Source organism: Mytilus californianus, unplaced genomic scaffold (assembly GCF_021869535.1).
Source record: "Mytilus californianus isolate M0D057914Y unplaced genomic scaffold, xbMytCali1.0.p SCAF_5, whole genome shotgun sequence".
Taxonomy (NCBI): Eukaryota; Metazoa; Mollusca; class Bivalvia; order Mytilida; family Mytilidae; genus Mytilus; species Mytilus californianus.
Window position 1 is genome coordinate 21,626,135 of NW_026262701.1, and position 20,031 is coordinate 21,646,165.

The 20,031-nt window shown below is 31.8% G+C and overlaps 2 protein-coding genes and 1 long non-coding RNA gene across 3 annotated transcripts in view; 1 reads left to right on the forward strand and 2 right to left on the reverse strand.

The window, feature by feature from the left end:
* LOC127702692 (neuropeptide-like protein 30) overlaps window positions 1-20,031 on the reverse strand; it is an 84,842-nt gene that overhangs the window by 35,451 nt on the left and 29,360 nt on the right. The gene's annotated exons all lie outside the window — the stretch shown is intronic.
* LOC127702704 (uncharacterized) overlaps window positions 1-20,031 on the forward strand; it is a 119,815-nt gene that overhangs the window by 6,695 nt on the left and 93,089 nt on the right. The window lies entirely within an intron of this gene.
* LOC127702690 (neuropeptide-like protein 30) overlaps window positions 5,193-20,031 on the reverse strand; it is a 119,255-nt gene continuing 104,416 nt past the window's right edge. The window contains exon 3 of the mRNA XM_052206992.1: window positions 5,193-5,395. Coding sequence (XP_052062952.1) covers window positions 5,237-5,395 — 159 coding nt within the window. The 3' untranslated portion in view covers window positions 5,193-5,236. The remainder of the gene's footprint in view (window positions 5,396-20,031) is intronic.

Consider the following 20,031-nt stretch of genomic DNA (forward strand, 5'->3'; position numbering starts at 1 on the left):
GAGCTTGGAACACTGGTGACCCCATTTTTTTATTTGATAATTTCGAAGTACATATCACTAAGAAGTTTTCCTTAGAAAATAAAAAAACCCTTGGATAAAAATTTAGACCCCCCATCTACCTTAACGGACTGAACTTCTGATTGACTCTGGCAACAGTTACAATACACTGGGCTTTAAGCAACCAGCAATCAATCAATCAGTTACAATACATTGAAACTATCATTTATTTTCTTATGATCAAAGGTATTGGTGAAATGTAAACACTTCTAAAGCATGGAAGAACTGAAACTTGTATGTTTTCAAGTTTGCTTCTCCCTCAACATTTTGGAAACCTTTATCATGGCAAATGAAAATGTATGATACACAATTCTTCTCAAAATGATGCTGATGTTTCGTTGACTTCTTCTAAAAACGTCTATTGCTTGTTTTGTTTTCACGAATTTGCAGTAATTTCCCATATTGCAATGAACATGACATGAAAATTAATTAATCAACTTTCGAAACAGAGATGAAGCAATTATATACTTGTCAAAACATTTGCTTAAAAATTTATTCTGTTTGCACGGCGTGAACATTTTCACCAAATGAAAATTACACTTTATAACTTTATGTTTTATACATATTTCTGTGATTTATATTGATTCGCAGGTTGTCTATCAATTTATGAAAGTGTGTCATTCTCTTATTAGAGCATCCTGGTGTTCTTATTCTGTGATCAATGCTTTTCAACGTTTCAAATCTTTTCGTATTTCCTTATTTTGTTTCTAGCTCCATTAGTGAAAACATATTTTAAAATTCACATTTTATGCACCTAATTAATTGTGTACTTGGAGTTTGTATTTTAATTTTTGTTGTTTGTATCTTACTAGAAATAGATTTTTGATTATTTTGGTGTTCACGACTTTTTTTTAAAAATTGCACTTTTTAAGAAGATTTAATATTTTTTTCTTGAAACAGATATAAACTTCAAACAATTTTTACAATTATGGTTTGACAAGGAAAATATGATATTGGTTTTTTATCATTTTTGTTGATCAGATTAAAACAACGGATCTTCTTTTGGTTGAAACGACCTTTGCGCACAAGAGCATTTCATTCAACGAGAAAACCCAATACCGTATAGTCAGCTATAAAAGACCCCACCATCAGAAATTCTGTTTGAAGAATAGCCCATTTTTCCCTTACCGAAATTGAGTCTTTCATTAGAATACTGTGGTCAAAAGGAAAACAACTACTACAACTACTACAACTACTACTACATGAGACAAAGTGGTTTGTTGCGTTAAGCCACAGGAGCGTGTCTCTTATTATATTTAACCCCTACATCTTTATATAACGTCTAGGTTAAAAAATCTGAGACAAGTGCGTATGCATTAAACCCATACGCAGGACGAACTAGTTTTGTTTTGTTTTTTATTTATTTTTGTTTTTTTTATTCTAACGTACAAGTATTTTAAGTCTTTAAGAATGAAATTCAAAACTAGGTAGATGCCAAATTTCTTTTATATCTTTTGTTTTTAAAGTGTGTTTCCTGGAGGCAAATGTCAGCTGTAAAATTAAAGCATTTTTGGTTACTTAAACCAATGGCATACATACCATCAAGTGACCGTGTTATATTTTGTTACCTTTCAAATAAATTAAGACGGATCTTTAAAGGGCTTGGCAAAAAAAGGTAATTTTATAACAATACCGTAACAAAAATGTTATCAAAGTGACGCAATCCGTACCCATTGGAATATCACTTAAAATGTTTAATTTGATTACCGAAACGCACGTACACAATACAGTTGTTGTTAAGGACAAAAATGAATCATCTCATCACTCACAGTGGTCTCTAGCTTATCAATTCTTATTTTCCTCGACAAAATTTCAGGAAAATACAATAATCGCATTGTCAGTCCGTCATTCCATCCGTCTGTCCGTCTGTCCGTCATGTGACCGTAACAAATGGTTTTCGGAAGACAACTTGAATATCCATTGCTAACTTTGAATGAAACTTACAGGGATCAAAAATACATGGAATGGAAAGAAGCCTATTAATATTTGGGCAATAAGTCAAAGATCTAGGTCACTGGTACTAAAACACGGATGTTTTGGTGGAAAAAGGGTATCCAGATGAAAACTCTGAGGTCAATATGTCAATGGTTAAGGTAACTGTTGCTCTCAACCGACCTCCCTTGATTTTTAAATAAGACAGACTAACCTAAAATTAGATGTTTCGCAGTTCTAGTGTCAAATGCTGACATGTTTTTAACCACGGAAGACATTTTTCTAGCGTACAATGAATTAATGCACTGTTGCTAACCAGGTTTTGTCAAGACGTCGCAGAGATCTTTCCAATGTCTTTGCGATCGTATTTTTTTTTTTTGCGGTCTCAGAGACGTCATATCGCGGTTGCAACGTCTATACAACTGTTGTTTTAGCAAAGGGGGAATATACAGTTTAGGACAAAAAGCTAATTTATTCTAGCAAAAAACAATAATGGACTTTACGCAACGCCGTACAAAACGCAACGTCAACAAAAGACAACGTCAGACAAAAAGCAAATATTCGACAAAAAGCGGTGTAATAAAAGCATTGACCATACATTTGATGAAAATAGTGGTACTATGTATGATTGAATGAAAAACTAAAAATTAAAAATAAAATATAATTTTTTGTAAACGTCTTTACAGTATATACTATCTGTATCTCTGTTGCAAGAGTTGTTCTATCAATGTACATATCACGATCTTGAAATATGGGAAATCACTCTAAATTTGTGAATAGAAAACCATGCTTAAGGCTGTTTTAAACAAATTAAAGGGGATTGGGGGACCCAACTTCATAACATACGAGTTATTAGTAACTCCATGAATTATCAGTGTTAAAATTTCACCTTAACGTTTTGTTTTTTTTTTTATTAAAGGAAAAGAATTAATGGTTCCATATTTATGTACCAGATCTTGAGCCAGTAAGTATTTGGGAACGGAGACCTTTATGTTAGATTGAATTGTTGATTGATAAGGCATTATTTTAGGCAATATGAAACAGATGGTGTCTAAAATATGCAAAAATACAAAAAAATCTGACACAAATAATCATGAAGCAAACACGTTTGTACCGGTATCAATTATGTTTGTTTTAATAAATTCATTCAGATGATGCAATGCTTTTAAATAAACATAAGACTCTTGTTTACAATAGACATGCGATTTCTGTTAATATCATTAAATTGTGTTGTTAGTGTTCAATTGTAACCTTGAAACAGTGCATTCAAGTGCTGAATAGATTTAGAATGAATACCTATTTATTTAGAAGCATTAGATTTTCATGTCTTTGGAAATTCAATGAAAAAAAAAAAATTTAAGTCGTTACTGAGGATGATCAACAACAAAAAACAAACTGTTAAAACACGCATCTGAAGTATCAGAATTTAAGCCCAGTATCTTTAATTAGTTGTTCAAACTAAAGTGATGTTACAATATTTAACTTATGGATGGCCTGGTAAACGTTGTGTTTTATGTCTAAAGAAAGTGTATGCCCATTCTTTTAAAAGGGTCTGCCGAGCAAATTTTATGGTGTATATATGGCCATGAACTGATTGTCTCTGCTAGTAAAATCAGAATCTTCTTTTTTGAAGTCCCAATTCTCCTAAACTATAATCATTGTAAGGAAATTGAAAACAAATGTTTTATTTGAACATCTTTAGGGTACTGCTATGTTTCGTTCTTCATTTGAATAACGTTGTAATTTGTTCGTTTTACTCATTCTTCAGATTTCTGTGTAGTAATTATTTGTTCTAATTTTGGACTGTTCATTGTACTCAAATATAAAAAAGATCTACATCCCATTTCGAATAAAACCACTTATTCATAGCCCAATTGCTTTCTATGCTATAGTATGCCTCTTTGAAGCATTTATAGCTATTTTTTCTAAAGTTCAAATAAAATTGCAGTTATTTCATAGAAAAACCATTCCTTATCATGATATGTGCTGAATATTCAACATACCTTCCATTACAAATAAGGGCTCGCTGGTTTCAGGAAGTTTGGTAGTACTAATCAGGTACTTCTGATCTTGGCAACAGTGCAAATATGGCATCATATCATAATTTCATATATTTCTATTTCAATATTTAAAAGAATATTTAAAAAATGGTTCTACAGTGATCCAAAGTCCATAAGCTTCCATTTGATACTAAAATTATCCAAACAGTTTTCTCTTTGACAAAGTTGCAGCTATGCGTAGGAACTATTTTGTATGAATTTGTATATTCTTTGTGACCGAGCACAGATTAGAGGTTCTATACCTAAAACAGAACCACACTTGCTACATTGACTTCTCCTTTCCTCAATATCATTATGCTTTATTTCAAGCAAAAAAAAAGTACATAAAAAATTTGTACCAACATTGTTTCACTTAATTCAAGTTAACACTAAACTGGTAGCAACATTTTATCCAAAGAAAACAGCATATGGATAGTATTGTAGTGACCGATATGAGACTTTTTCCATTATTAATAATAAGAGGCATAGTATATAAATATCTACTCATTCAACAATATTGTTCTTACCTTAAGTCTTTATCTGAACAGAATTTGGTTATTGAATATAGATATAAAACTGCAAACAGAAAAAGAAATTGAGAATTTTGTCCCTCCTATTTTATGAAAAGGGATATTTTTGGTGCACACCACACTTTTCTGTATATGTAATAACATGGATAAACTCGAGCAATTGATGTATCTCCTAGATAGGGCTCCAAACATATTACATTTGGTGCAAAAACAGTAAATGTGTCCAAAATAACCTCATTTTGATATCTTGTGATTATTATTAGATATTTGTATGATTAACCGATTTACCCAAAAATGTTTGTAAAATGCCTTTTTGTGTAAAACTGTTGCTGTGCATTTATATGTTGACCAAAAACTTAGCGTAAAATATGTAAAATACGAAAATATCAAGATATTTATGACGTCATGGTGACATCACAAATTACTGTTGTTTACTAAAGTAACAAGATTATATCAACCTGTTCATGTATCAATAAAATTCAGATTTTTCAAAGTTTGAGAGGATTTGCAAATATTTACATACAATTAACTAAACATTCGTGTTTTTCCAACTGCAAATCAATCGACCACAATAATAACGATGGATTGATACATACAAAAAGTAACTAAGAGGAAACACAAATAAAGCTTTATTTATCTATCATTCATATCAATATTGATAACTTTCTTGTTTCAGTACTAATACAGATAGCCTTTGTTTCCCGAATATGATCCTAAATATGGACCGTTATTCCAGCCCTTATTCCAACCATAACGTCCGTGGTATCCATTGTATCCATTATAGCCATAGTAACCATTGTTGTATGGCCATGGTGCATTATATCCTTGATCATAACCCTGAAATTAAAAAAAAAAACATTAAATTTTGAATTAATTATGATGTAGACATATAAAACAATTCAAAACCGATGCGTTAATAAAGGCAACAGTAGTATACCGCTGTTTGAAACTCATAAATCGATAGAGATAAAAACAAATCCGGGTTACAAACTAAAACTGAGGGAAACGCATCAAATATAAGAGGAGAACAACGACACAACAAAAACACAACATTAAAATGTAACACACACACAGAAACGAACTATAATATAACAATGGTCATTTTCCTGACTTGGTACAGGACATTTTATGAAAAAAATGGTGGGTTGAACCTGGTTTTGTGGCATGCCAAACCTCCCGCTTTCATGGCGTAACATCAGTTAATAAGATGAAAATATATTAACTATGTAGTCGATGATTTAAGTCCAATCGAAAAAAAGGAGACAAAACCATGGCAAAAAAAAACGTAAAAAGAAAAAAAGAAAAACAACAGTATACAAAACGCAACAGGGAATGAAGACTGCCCAAAATGAACCCCAACAAAAATCGTGGGGATCTCAAGTCCTCCTAAAGGGTAAGCAGACCCTGTTCCACATTTGGCATCCAACATGTTACTCATGAACGTACATACCCGGTCAAAAATCGTATTCAGTAGGTCACATTCGAGGAAAAGAGGACGGAATTATGGGTACGACAATTTGTACATATCTGTTGTCATCTGTGAACTAGATATTCCATAACAGTCAACCAACTGGTGATGGCGTCCGTTAAATTTTAGAAGGGAGGGTTTCAACTTCACTACTTGGAACTCTTTGTTTAATACCTTCAAGGAAATCATGATACGAAATGCAAGGTCTAGAATATCGTATCAACTAGGAGAATCATAACCATATACAGGCGCTAATTGAATGTTGCTACGAGAAATGGAAAGTTCACAATTAATATAAAAATCTGAAATCATCTCTTTTGTTGTTAAGTCTTTTTTTCAAACAATCCTCATTGTCAATTTTTATATGTAAATCAAAATATGAGGCCGACTTAATAATATTAACGGTACCAATTTTGCTGCACTAAAATTAAAAAACTTATTTAAAAAAAAGAGCTTACAATCTACAGATGTCAACACGTATAACCTTAACTGTATTTGTTGTATTCTTTATTTCATGTCATTGGGATACATGTGTTCAACAAAGTCATAATTGTTTTAGTTATTCAGTGTGAGGTTATCATCTTTATAGCGAAAGTGAAGTTAAAGGATAATGTTATCTTCTTTTCATTCTTCCTAAGAACCTCTTGAATGCAGTCAGCTTCATATAAATAAAAGAGGAACATGTCAACAAAAAGAGGCGTACAGTTGGTTCCATCAGAATATATATACATTAAAGGCGATGCGGCTTATACGTCCATCAATGGCAACACCAACCAATGCGACATATAGTATTCAAAATACCTTTAACAGTTGACAAATTTGTATATTCAATCTGTACCTAATCATATCGCAACTAAGCAGTAATGAAAACTATCAAACAGGGACGTAAAAATGTATTATAACATTAGATTCAAAGAAGGACATTACGATACATCTATTAATCGATAACGAGGATTCTGATCATGAATTTGAAAAAAACATTTGAACATAAAACAAGGTTAAACATTTTTTAAGCACATAACAAAAAGGCCATTTATGAAAATTTGATAGGTTTGCATCCAAATTGAGACATCTATCCAACAAGACAGAAAGACAAGGATGTGAATGACCTATAGTCGCCGTACGGCATGCAACTCTAGTTTAGTCCAATTTTTTTTTATTTTATATATATTTGAAAATATTTGAACATGAGTTATATACCCAATAATAGATAAGACTGTTATAGTTGATTGATATATTATTAATAAGTTAATATGTTTATAACGTGACGTTACCACTAACAACGTTTATTTTGAACAATTTATATCAACGTTACCTCCTTTGTTGCGAAGAGTAAATGTAACGTGACTTTACCACTAACAAAGTTTATTTTGAAAGATTGTATATATGTTTACCATGAATATCTTCCGTGAGGAGTGAAACCGGTAGTAACAATGTGAACAATGTACATGTAGACTATGTGAACAATTTTTGATACAACGATATATATGCATTTTCTTCTTTTTTTTTTCTTATATACATATATTACTGTATAGAGTGCGCAATCTCACGTCTATAGTTTTTTCAATATTACACACTGAGGGCTTATTGGTTGAAGGTTGATACGTAGAGTGATATGGAAAAAAACCATCTCATTTGAAAAAGTGTTTGCCGTTTATTTATGTCCCTATATTAGATGTCTATCAGGTATCAATTAGACTTTGTAACCGTGACTGAATCGTCACGGATGTTGGACACCGAACGATTTTCATTCATTGTATTATAAATAACGTTGACTTGTATTAACTGTTAAGTTTATGATAAAACCAAATATCTTGATGCCATACCATAACAAACTTCAAATATTTTTAAACTTACATAACCTGCATCTGAAAAAAAAACGTTATCAATTATAACTTTACATAAAAAAAATATTTCCTCTTATTTATGTGCCAGTAAATGATAATTTGTATAATTTATATATAAGAATTATGGAAAACTATAAGAAGACAAACAATATATAACCAATTTTTCAACAACATCAAAATAATGACAAATAGTAAGGAAAAAATACTCACTTCAAGAATACAAATTATAGCTTTCTTCCTGTTTTCCCATCCCTTTGATGTTGTTGTAATTGCCAATTTTGGTAGGATATAAAGACTTAATTTAATTGTTTCAAGAGTTTGTTTCCAATTTAAAAATGAAGAAATTGATAGCTAGTATTTTTGCATGTAGCTACTGTCTCTATTTAAAAAATCTGACATAACATATATATCAAGTGTTACGTACATACATAATGTTTGACAATTAATAAAAATATTAAAAAATTAAATTTAATGAACGCTTTAATAAGTCAAACCTTTACTTACCACTCTGAACGACAAATAATCCAATAAGGACTAAAGCCAGCAAAACTGTGACACTGAATTTATTCATTGCTACTAAATCAAGTTTTCTGCAGGGATAATCTGATTGCTGAGAAATACTCTTTATATACATTTCGCAATCAAACCACTGTAAATCAAGAGGAAAAAACAATCACACACATGTTTCTATTACAATAAGATTAAAATTAAAATAAAAATTTCAGTGAATTACATAATCCGCATTCATTGTCATATTAGATGCAAGAATGAAAATAAAAAAAATTAAAAATACCAAAAGAATTAAGAATATGTTAATTCTATGATTCATTAAAAGAAAAAAGAAAATCATTAAACTGCTGTTGTAATAAAAAGTAAAATAAAAAAAAGAATAAAAAAAAAAAACCTGAACTCCAAGGGAAATTCAAAGTGGAAAGTTCTTTAATAAAGTCAAAAGCTCAACCATATCAAACGAATGGAAAAAAAAACAACTGTCATATTCCGGATTTGGTACAAGCATTTCCTGATGTAGAAAATGGTGGATAAAACCTGGCTTTATAGCTAGCTAAACATTTCACTTGTATGACAGCCATAAACCACGCAAATAGAAAACCCTATAAAATACGCACCTACAATATAATATGAGAAAAGTAATCAACAGTTTCAATTGAGTACACATTGTTCCGTGGCAAAACAGTTACTATACGAGTCCATCTTATTTGTTTTATAAGTTAGATAGTAGGTAAAAATCGGTAAAATTTGCCAGTTCTTAGATATTCACAATTTTTTGAAAACTCAGTCAGATATCATAAAGAATTTTTCAGTTGCATTCCATTATAAAGTTTGCAAATTTATTCATATTGTTGTTGGCCTTTAACAAGTTTGTTGAAATATATTCTACGCACTGCAAAATATAAGCTGTGTCTTAATGTAATTTTGCAATTTTCAATATTTATAACTTATCATGCTGCCATTTGAATTCTTCCCATACGAATGAAGCTGGTAAAATACAGAAGAAACGACCTGTCTTAATCTGTCTATGGACATTATAAGACCGTTTGGTGGGGTTTGTTTTGCTCGATCTTTAGTTTTCTGTATTGTGTTTTAAATACTTTAGCATGTCTTTAATTCGTTTTTCGTTTTTGTCATGACGTTCTCAATTTGTCATCAACTAATCAGTTTGAATGTCCTTTTGGTATCTTTTACCACTCCTTTGATCACATAATATTGATTCATAAAAATAATACAGTACCTTTCTGCATGTTTTATTTTATCTTTATTTTGAATTAAGAACAGAAAACCTATATTTTTTTTTCTCTTTCAATTCTAAAAGGTCTTTCAATATGACATTAAAATTAAAAAAAAGACTAAAACAATATAAATTATTAGTTTATGCCATTTTCAGGCTCACATTCAGGTACCTATTCTTAGTGAATGAAATTTTACGTGGTATACCTACAAAGGCCGTCAATGAAAAGAACTATGCATCAAAGGTAAACGGTATTCGGCATGGAATTACAATGATTTTGGTCATTTAAATTATAAAGATCATTACTATTTAACTCAACTCTCAGCTGGTTGATAAAAAAGAAGCGAATATCTTATTTGATTAAAAAACGTTATAGAAATCCCTTTTTATACAAGATCGTGTCATTTTTGTTGAGCCTACAACGAAAGTCACGGAAGCGAGACATAGCGATCGTACACCTCGTTGTCGTCGGCAACATTTATGTTTAATCTATGGTTACAAAATTATTCAGCATACATATCTCTATGGAAACTAAGACAAAAATTTCTTCTTTATCAAATGAAAGGCAGTTAAATAAGTAAAAGAGGTAGGGTCAATTTCCCTTGTATTTATTTTACAACAGGGCCATATTCAAAAATGCTTTCACTTATGACTTTTATTCATGGTATCACCGCACAATGTGTTTAACGTTTTAAAACATAATGTCTCATTTCTTAACAAATCAACAAATTATAATTTCCTGAATGAAGCCAAAAACTCAATTGTAACAGATTTTGCCAAATATCAAGTATTTTTCCTAAAAATATTTAAAAAGGAGTTCGGGAACCAAAACTTAAATTCTGTTGAAAGTAAGCCATGAATTGTCTTTAATATACAAAATAATTCATTATGGTGAGCAATGTCCTTCGATGAAAAATCTGATAAATAAAACCCCTTTTGAACTTCAGTTGTATATCAAAATTCTTAAAACAGCATCACGTAGCGCAAAATAGCATTTTGATTTTATGGAAATGAACAAAGTAAAATTGGTAAAAAAAATATATGTTACGTATATGATATATTGACCTGTCCATTTTTTCCAAAAAATTTAGATAATGGTATTTTCAATGTCTATCAGGATTAAATACTTTTTATATTTTGACCATGTAAGTAAATCAAATACAGAAGTAATTGGCCCTACCTACTTTGACATATTTTTTGGCCAAATTTAAAAACATATTTTTGTTTTCAATTTTCAGGTTGTTTTTTCATTTATCACTGACATACAATCGAACGATAAATTTTAAGACATAAACAACTGTGTTAGATCATCCTTCAATGTTACGACACTGATACTGTAAATAAAGAAGTAGCATCTAAACAAAAAAGCTTCTATTTTTTTCGTGTTTCACTTATAAATGGGCCGTGTTTTTGGCAGTCAACTTTACACTTTTACACAGACAGAAGCAATCGTAGGCGAGAGACGTATGCGGCGAAGGCCTTTACCAATATTTGACAATGTAAACAAGAAAATATAACATCGAATCGCTACTTTTGTCCCTTTATTAAAAAAATGTAGAACAGAACTCTGATCAATTAAAGAATTTTTAATTAGTAGAAAATAAAATGTTTTACCTACTGACTTTCTTACAACTTCGTCAAGTAAACAGCAGTACGTGATCGTACCTGTTGCTTTTATCTAAAGATATGACACGGGTCGGTTAAAAAGCACTGTATTTATACAATAATACACACATATTATAGCAAGAATAATAAGGAAAAACGCATTCATTTTCAAAATATAATTCCAATTACAGATCTCACAGACTAGTATTTTTGTCATTGTAAGACGGGTACATGTTTACCGAGGATAACGTATCATAAGATCCCATAATTACTTTTAAACTAAATATGCCGGAGAAAAGTTCCAAATCTTCGATAGAACAAACAAACACTCCCTTCCAAAGTGCGGACGTGACACAAGACACCTTAATGTAGCATTTACAAGAGCCAATAACAAATAATGATGAAAACAACGTACATTACATTTTCATACTACTTTGAAATAAGTATTTTTACCTAGATGGGCAAATGTGACTTATGATAATGATAAAATATCACACAATATGAGTGCATAGGCCTACCCAGCTGCTTCCAGTTATGTTTCTTGTATCTAAAAAATCTATCATTGGATTATTGTTTTTGAGACAAGAGACAAAAACGCCAAAAAATGGTAAAAATCGTCATTTAAGGACAATAACTCTATTAAGGAGTATTCTGCAGATATCAGCCATGTCAGATTATCTGTAGATCTTGTCTTCTGATCAGTTTTGCTCTTAAAGTTTTCTTTATCTGTTTTAGTTTACAAAATTATAGGCAAAAATTAAAAAAAGATAAAATCTGCAATTAAACAGCAATCACTTCTATACGAAGTCGCCATTTTATATACATTGACAGTAGGTAGCTCGAATTGTATTGCAAATTTCTGCCAGTCAGATTTTCTCATTCTGAAGGGGCTTTGTAGAAAGTAAACACAAAACGTATTATATCCTCATGTTATTTTCTAGCCGTGTCGACCGTGTTGGTTGGCGGACAGGATCATATGACACATTTTTTTAATATAGATTTATCAAGGATGATTATTACTTAGTTTGGTTCCCATTGGCCAAGTAGTTTAAGAGGATTTTTGTAAAATTAAACGGATGACGGACGCCAAGTGATGAGAAAAGCTAACTAAGGAATTTTGTAAATTGAGCTAATAATGAAATGCACTGCTAATCTGGTGTTATTGGTTTTCTTACTAACAAAAAAAAAACTGTATTTCTGGCCGGCTAATATTTCAAAACAAATTTCAAGCCTTTATTAACAGTCAATAGGTTTAACCGTAAATGTGAATATATATTGTAAATTTGAAACGATGATAATTTCTTTGCAATAACATTGAGAATGGGAATGGGGAATATGTCAAAGAGACAACAACCCGACCATAGAGCAGATAACAGCCAAAGGCCACCAATGAGTCTTCAATGGAGCGAGAAAATCACGCATCCGAAGTGGGCCTCAGCTGGCGCTAAATAAAAATGTGTACTCGTTCAGAGAAATGGACGTCATACTAAACTCCAAAACATATAAATGAACTTAAATTAAAAAATATACAAGACCACCAAAGGCCAGAGGCTCATGACTTGGGACAGGTGCAAAAATGCGGTGGGGTTAAACATGTTTTCTGAGATCTCAACCCTCCCCCTATACCTCTAGGCAATGTAGAATAAAGAAACACACAGCAATACGCACAGTAAAACTCAGTTCAAGAAGAAGTCCGAGTCCGATGTCAGAATAAGTAACAAAAGAAACTAAGGAAAATGACAATGATACATCAATAAACAAAGGACTACTATCAGTTACTGACATGCCAGCTCCAGACCTCAATCAAACTGATTGAAAGATTATGTCTTCATCATATGAAGAACAAGCACAATCCCTTCCGTTAGGGGTTTAGTATCATACCATCATAACATATATGAGAAGAACATAACCCGTATCATGCCAACAACTGGTTTTAGAATAAATGTGTTTATTTCCGATGCAAAGATCCTATCAGTGAATCAATATTAGTACCAAAATATGCCATTCTTAATGACTTGACAACAGTATCGTAGCTATATCCATTCTGAATAAGTCTGTTTAAAGGTTTGGATTAGCTTTTGAGGTGAATGCCGACATTTTTGTGCTTTGTAAAGAGTATTACCATAAAAGATTGGATGTGAAATACCTGAACGTATAAGATGTCTGCATGTTGATTTATATTTACGAATGTGTCTTTGTACCGATGATAAAATTTAGTAAAGGTATTGACTAGTTTGTGATATCGAAAACCCTGGTGTAATATTTTTTATAAAAGTATTCCCAAAAATAAACCATCCAAGTTTGATACAGATTTAACAATGAATTATTTGTAGTGAAATCAAACCATGCCAGCACGTGTTTTGAACAATTTCCTTGTCGAATAATCAAACAATGGAATTTTATTAGCATTGTTCTACAATATAGATAACACTATAATTATGATGTAAATGTTATGTTATAATAATTATACTGTAAAATCATGCAGAGTCAAGCGAACAATTACATGTTTTAAATTATTATCCGCTTTCATTTGTCGTGTAATGTTTGTTTTAGTCACCATCTGTTTATAATGTATTATACGATGCAATACAGCTATTGTGTAGTCTTGGTACTCTTTCTGGCAACTTTTACAGCTGATGAATATGGTGACTTTGCTGAACGCATTCATCCCATGGAACTGAATATAAAGGTAGTCCACTGATATAGATAACCTGCCTTATATCTAAATCTACATCTAGCAATTGACAATGAGGATAGTTTGAGTACTGAACTGTACAGTAAAAGACATGATCTAAGCTTTCATATTGTTAACTTTCCATTTCTATATTTCAACATTTCACCAGCGGCTTCATATGTACTATATATCTCCCAGTGTATATAATCTTACAGAGCTTGCGTCTCCTATCTAGGGCGTTACCAAATTTCCAACACCGACAGTTTCTATAGAAGCAATAGGCTTTATGTTCATGTAAGTTTTTAAGGAGCAGCGAACCAGTATGTCTAATATTTGTTTAGGATTCTAATAACTGAACCAATGTAGGTTTGTGGACTCGTCATTTGGACTCTTGTGGAAAGTTGTTCCATTACCACATCTCCTCATGTTTATGTACTAACGTGTAAGAAATTGAATAAATCTCAGGAAATTTAGGCCAAACCGTTACTCTAGACGCAATTTTAAAACCATAATAACTTTGTGTCGACCAATCAGGGCTTTTATTTTAAGGTAAGGTTTATAACTTGATTAGTAAAATCTACCAACAGATTTATCTTTTAGTTTCAATGTTTTATTCACATAAGAAAGTTAGAAATATTTTGGAAAACTACTTTTTAACTCTCTTGCTGCCGGTAGTTTTATATGGTTGCATTTCGTCAGCCAGAAAATACGACAGCTGGACAATTGTGACGTCATATGCCTTAAAATGACGTCACGCCCTAATGACGTAATATTAGGGACCCATTGAAGAAGAATAGTATATTGTTTTAGGTAGATGGGGGTCTAAATTAAAATCCATAAAATTTTTTAATAATTTGTCAAAAAGTAGTTCATGTCATGTTTTTTTCAAAAATATAATAAAAAGTATAGGTCACGGGGCTTTTTTTCGAGCTACAGGTTGTGCAAATTGTCAGATTTTGTATAGATTATACATGGAAAACCCAATTTTTTGTGATAGAAAGAAAACTAAACCATAGAATTTTAAGATAAAATATGATAAGATAGCTCTAATAATATGCTTTCAGATAAGAAAAAAGAAAAAGTGGTGTCACCGAACTCGTTTTCTTGCTACATCATAGAATAGGTAAATTCATAACACATTCTATTATAAAAGTTACTTTATCTGAGTTATCTCCCCTTACAGTTTAAAAAAATTGAATCAAACAAAAACATTCTGTTTTTTTTTGTAAAATACAGCCGTAAAATATGATAAAACACATATTTTTCTATATTAACATGAAAAGTCTTACACATGAATTACATACTACTCTCCAAATTTGCACTTTTTATAAAAGATCTAGACCTATTGTTATTTGCTATTCAAAATTCAAGATGGAGGAAGACACCCCGGCCAGCTTAATATTCGGTATTTCATTTGAAAAATATACAGCAACGATGAGAACCTTGCATTAATTAAAACATGGACGTATGTGTCTCTTCGGCACAGCCAGAAACTATTTTCCCGTAGTTGGAGGCAGTAAACCAGTTAGCCTGACCTAGTAGCTCTTTCCCTTTGGCGGTGATTGGAAATAAACTGTCTAATAAATTGTTGATTTTATTTATTTCAAGCTTTGTTTCTGTGTTAGAATTTTAAGAGTATTTACCAATGAGACGGATTTGTATATAAGGTACATATACCAACGCTATTTATTTCTGTATCTACCAATATGAGTATACTTTTTTTATAAAAAAATATGCTAAAGCTACATCGCGTAATAAGTGTATGAAAACATTGTTGAAATCTATTTGATGTGATTTTTACACATCGGGGAGATGTATTTTTCAGTTATTTTAACTTTTTATAAAATCGTCTTTTAGTCATATTTGGCATTACGATGTTGGATACATGTATATTCCACATTGCCGAGATTTATTTTAAGACAAACTGTGCGTTCGCACCCCATTATTAAACTTTTAAATTTTCATGACTATTTGTTCACGCGCTTTTGGCTTTCTGCGCTATATAGCGTCTTTACTAAGCCTTTTATGCTGTATTTAAGTTGAACGAGTTGAACTGTGTGATAAGCGTTGCGAAAATAAGAACAAAGCAACACTTTACCCTATTCCAATTTGAAAAGATAAAGAGGTTAAGTATAACTTTCAACGATTTCAGCTTCCCAATTGTGAACTTTTCATTTCTATGTAGCAACATTCCGGCAGCGCCTGCATACGGTGTATATATCTCCCAATTGATACGATATTCCCGGGCTTGTGTTTCCTATTATGATTTCCTTGATAGAGGATTGCTGCTCACAAGGAAGCTATTAAGCCAAGAGTTCCAAATGGTGAAGTTGAAATCATCCCTTCGTAAATTTTACGGACGCCATCACGAGTTGATTAACCGTTATGGAATAACCGTTTCACAGATGATATTGGATATGTTCCTTATGTCGTAACTACAATATCCTTCCATTTTCACGAATGTGACTTACCGAATTAGACTATTTACCGGATTTGTAATAACATAAGCAACACGACGGGTGCCACATGTGGAGCAGGATCTGCTTACCCTTCCGGAGCACCTGAGATCACCCCCAGTTTTTGGTGGGGTTCGTGTTGCTTAGTCTTTAGTTTTCTATGTTGTGTCATCTGTACTATTATTTGTCTCTTTGTCTTTTTATTTTTGGCCATGGCGTTGTCAGTTTGTTTTCGATCTATGAGTTTGACTGTCCCTCTGGTATCTTTCGTCCCTCTTTCAAAGAGATAACTTTCCAAAAAAACCAACGATCAAAGATGTGAACAATGACAATAACAGTTTGCAGTACGACATTTTACAAAGAGCAAACCCCATACCACATAGTAAGCTAAACATAAACTATGACAAAATACCGAACACCAAAGCGTCGTTGCTCAACTCAATTTGTTACCATCAAATCGCCAATTGAAACTCGCAAATTTTTAAGTACTTAATACTTAATTCTCCTAATTTTCAACCAAAATTCCTTTTCCCAGGCCACATCGTAAGTATTATAATACAACAGCTGTAACTTGTTACCGTGTGATTGAATAGAAAACAATATATCAATAGATTAGGCATTACAGAAAAAAAGATTGAAAACTTGAACCGAATTAATCAATACAGATAGTTCTAATATGACGTTCTTTTTTCAAAGCGATTTTGTATTTCCAATGTAACAATTTATGCAAAATTCTTTATCTGCACGTAACTCAATCTTATAAGTTCTTATGATATGAAAGGACGTTCTCAATAACAAAACGTACAAAATGATTTTCCGTGAAGGGCCTTATCAAAGTACTATAGTACTGTTTACTCGGACGAATTAATCAATACAGATAGTTCTAATATGACGTTCTTCTTTCGCTTTGGAATCAAAATGTTACAATTACAATAGAATATGGGCTGCACGTGATTGACGTCACAATTGAAATTGCAAGTCTGTATTTTGAACAACGCCTGAAAACAAAATGGACATTTGTGTTGGCGTATCTCGCTAGGAAATTAAATAAAATCATATTAAAAGTAAGTTAACATGCATCTGTTCATATTTTACCTTGAAACGGTAGATTTTCTAAATTGTTTTGGTTTCATAAATCATAATGGCTGCCATTCAAATGTGTATTATAGGCCAACTTCGAAGTACAAAAGTTCTAAATTTTCCCATTAGAATCGAAATAATTCTATCATGCCATGTTCTATGCTCATTTTAACATGGGTATGCTGACGCTAGGTATAAAGATATTGACAAATATAATGCCTTCCAATATTAAAATGAGCATAGAGCATGGCATGAAATAATTATTTCTTAAGCATCTACTGATCCCCGTATAACTGGTAGAAGTATTTTAATTGTTTTTAAATACATAGGGCAATATATCAAGTATTAATGACGATTAGAATTCAACAAATTTGTGAGAAATTTTGGCACAGAGGATCGACATTTAAGAAGTTCTCAGGGAAGGGTCAGAATTATTGCTTTACAACATGACTCCAAAGACCCCAACATATTTTACAAATACTCTTTTATTCGTTTGGTGTGTTTGAGATTTTTATCTTGACATCTTATAAAAGACTTTCCGAGTTCTGTTTTTTTGTTATTTTTTTTTTTACCTGCAAAAAGACCTTTTCGGAAAATAAGTGAAATCATTATATGTATGGTCTAATCTGTTCCAATATTATTGTGCATTTTGTTAAAAAAATAATATTTCAACTTATTGGACCATATTTCATATGTTCATGATTCTATGTATTCAATCTTGCAAAACATAAAGGTATCATGTTGTCCCTCTTTTTGCTCCGCAAGACAGGAAAGAACAAACATTTATATATCATACATTCGTTCGTTTCCGGCAGATGCTTTGCACTGAGAATACATATCAGAACTTGTAGTAAAGTGTTAACTTCTACGTCATTTGGTCTCTGGTGGAGAGTTGTCTCATTGGCAATTATAACACCTCTTCTAGTGTTTATGACTATGATACAGTTGATTTGTTCCGACAGTGGACTCATTTCACGGGAAAATCAACCTCCAACGATTCAACTGATAAAAAACTTACCTTTTCGTGCCGTTGGCAGTTTTAATAAAGCTATAGAATAAGAGTAACAAACATTGAATAAAGAAAAATAAGTTGGAATATTAGAGCAAATTGACTAAAGAACACATAAGCTGAGAAAAAAAGGGGTCATGAACTTGAGTGTTTCAGACCAATTCGATAAATGTAGTTCAATTAAGACGGGTCAATTATACATCTTAATTGTTCTTATCATAGTAATTTGAAAATGAAATATGAAATTTACTCCTCAGAACGTTCATTTTAAAATATCAATATATAACGACTATTTTCTATGTAAGGGAACGCTTGGTATCTTTTTTTTAAAAACGAAGACTGAAAACCGAAGGATTACAATAAAAAAAAAACTTTAAGTTGAAGAGAAAAATACAGTTTTACAAAGCATAACACAGAAAACTAAAGACTGAGAACAACAAAACCACAGAAATGATTGATGGTGCTCGGGAAAGGTTTAGATCATGCACCACTTGTGAAAACCATAGCATTGAACATGACAAGTAAAGGTGTAATTACATTTGTGGTAGCAATATCTCTGACTTGATCATTTACCAGTTATATATAGAGCATGTTTATTGGTATCTTTTATCTATTCCATTCGTTTGATGTATTTGAGCTTTTGATTTTGCCATTTTGATAAGGGACTTTCCGATTTTAATTTTCCTTGGAGTTCGGTATTTTTTGTTAACTTATTTTTTTACGTAACTACAGACACGGGCATAACGAACCAGTAGGGAAATAAAGCACCATAATAAGGGACCAAAGGAGCATCATCGTTTTCAAATTGAAAATTAACAAATTGAATAGGGAACGTACGTATACAATATAGATGCTGTAAGGGACAAAATGTATTCATCTCATCGCTCATAGTGGTCTCTATATTAATGTTTAGGTTCCTCGAAATTTTTTCAAGAGAATTGTCAATTCGTCATTCCATCCTTCTGTTGTGTGACCGAAAATAATGGTTTCCGGAATACAACTTGACCATTCCTTCTTTAATTTGATTAATCTTAAACAGATGAAAAAAACGGGGAATGGAAAGAATCCTATTGATATTGGGGTCAATAAGTCAAAGATCAAGATCGCTGTTACTTAAAACGGATTTTTTGTTGGGAAAATGGTTTCCGGAATAAAAAGTTTGAGGTAAATAAGGTAAGATTAAGGTCAATGTTGCTCCCGACCTTCCATGATTTTAAAATAAGACGAGCTTACATAAACTTAGATGTTTCGCAGTTTAAGTATCATATATTTACCTTTTTTTAAAACCACGGAAGATATTTTTTCAGCTTATCATGGTTTAATGCACTGTTTTCTGGTAACCTGGTCTAGTCAAGACATCACACAGATCTATCAAGTTTCTTTGAGACTGTAATTAAAGACGATCACAGATAGGTCATATCGCGATCGTAACGTCTATATATATATATAACAAAAAGCAATGTCAGACAAAACTCAACGTCAGTAAAAGCGCAACATCAGACAAAACGCAACATCATAAAATTAGCAAATAGCGGACAAAAAGCGCCTTATCAAAGGCATTGACCTTATATTTGATGAATATAGTGG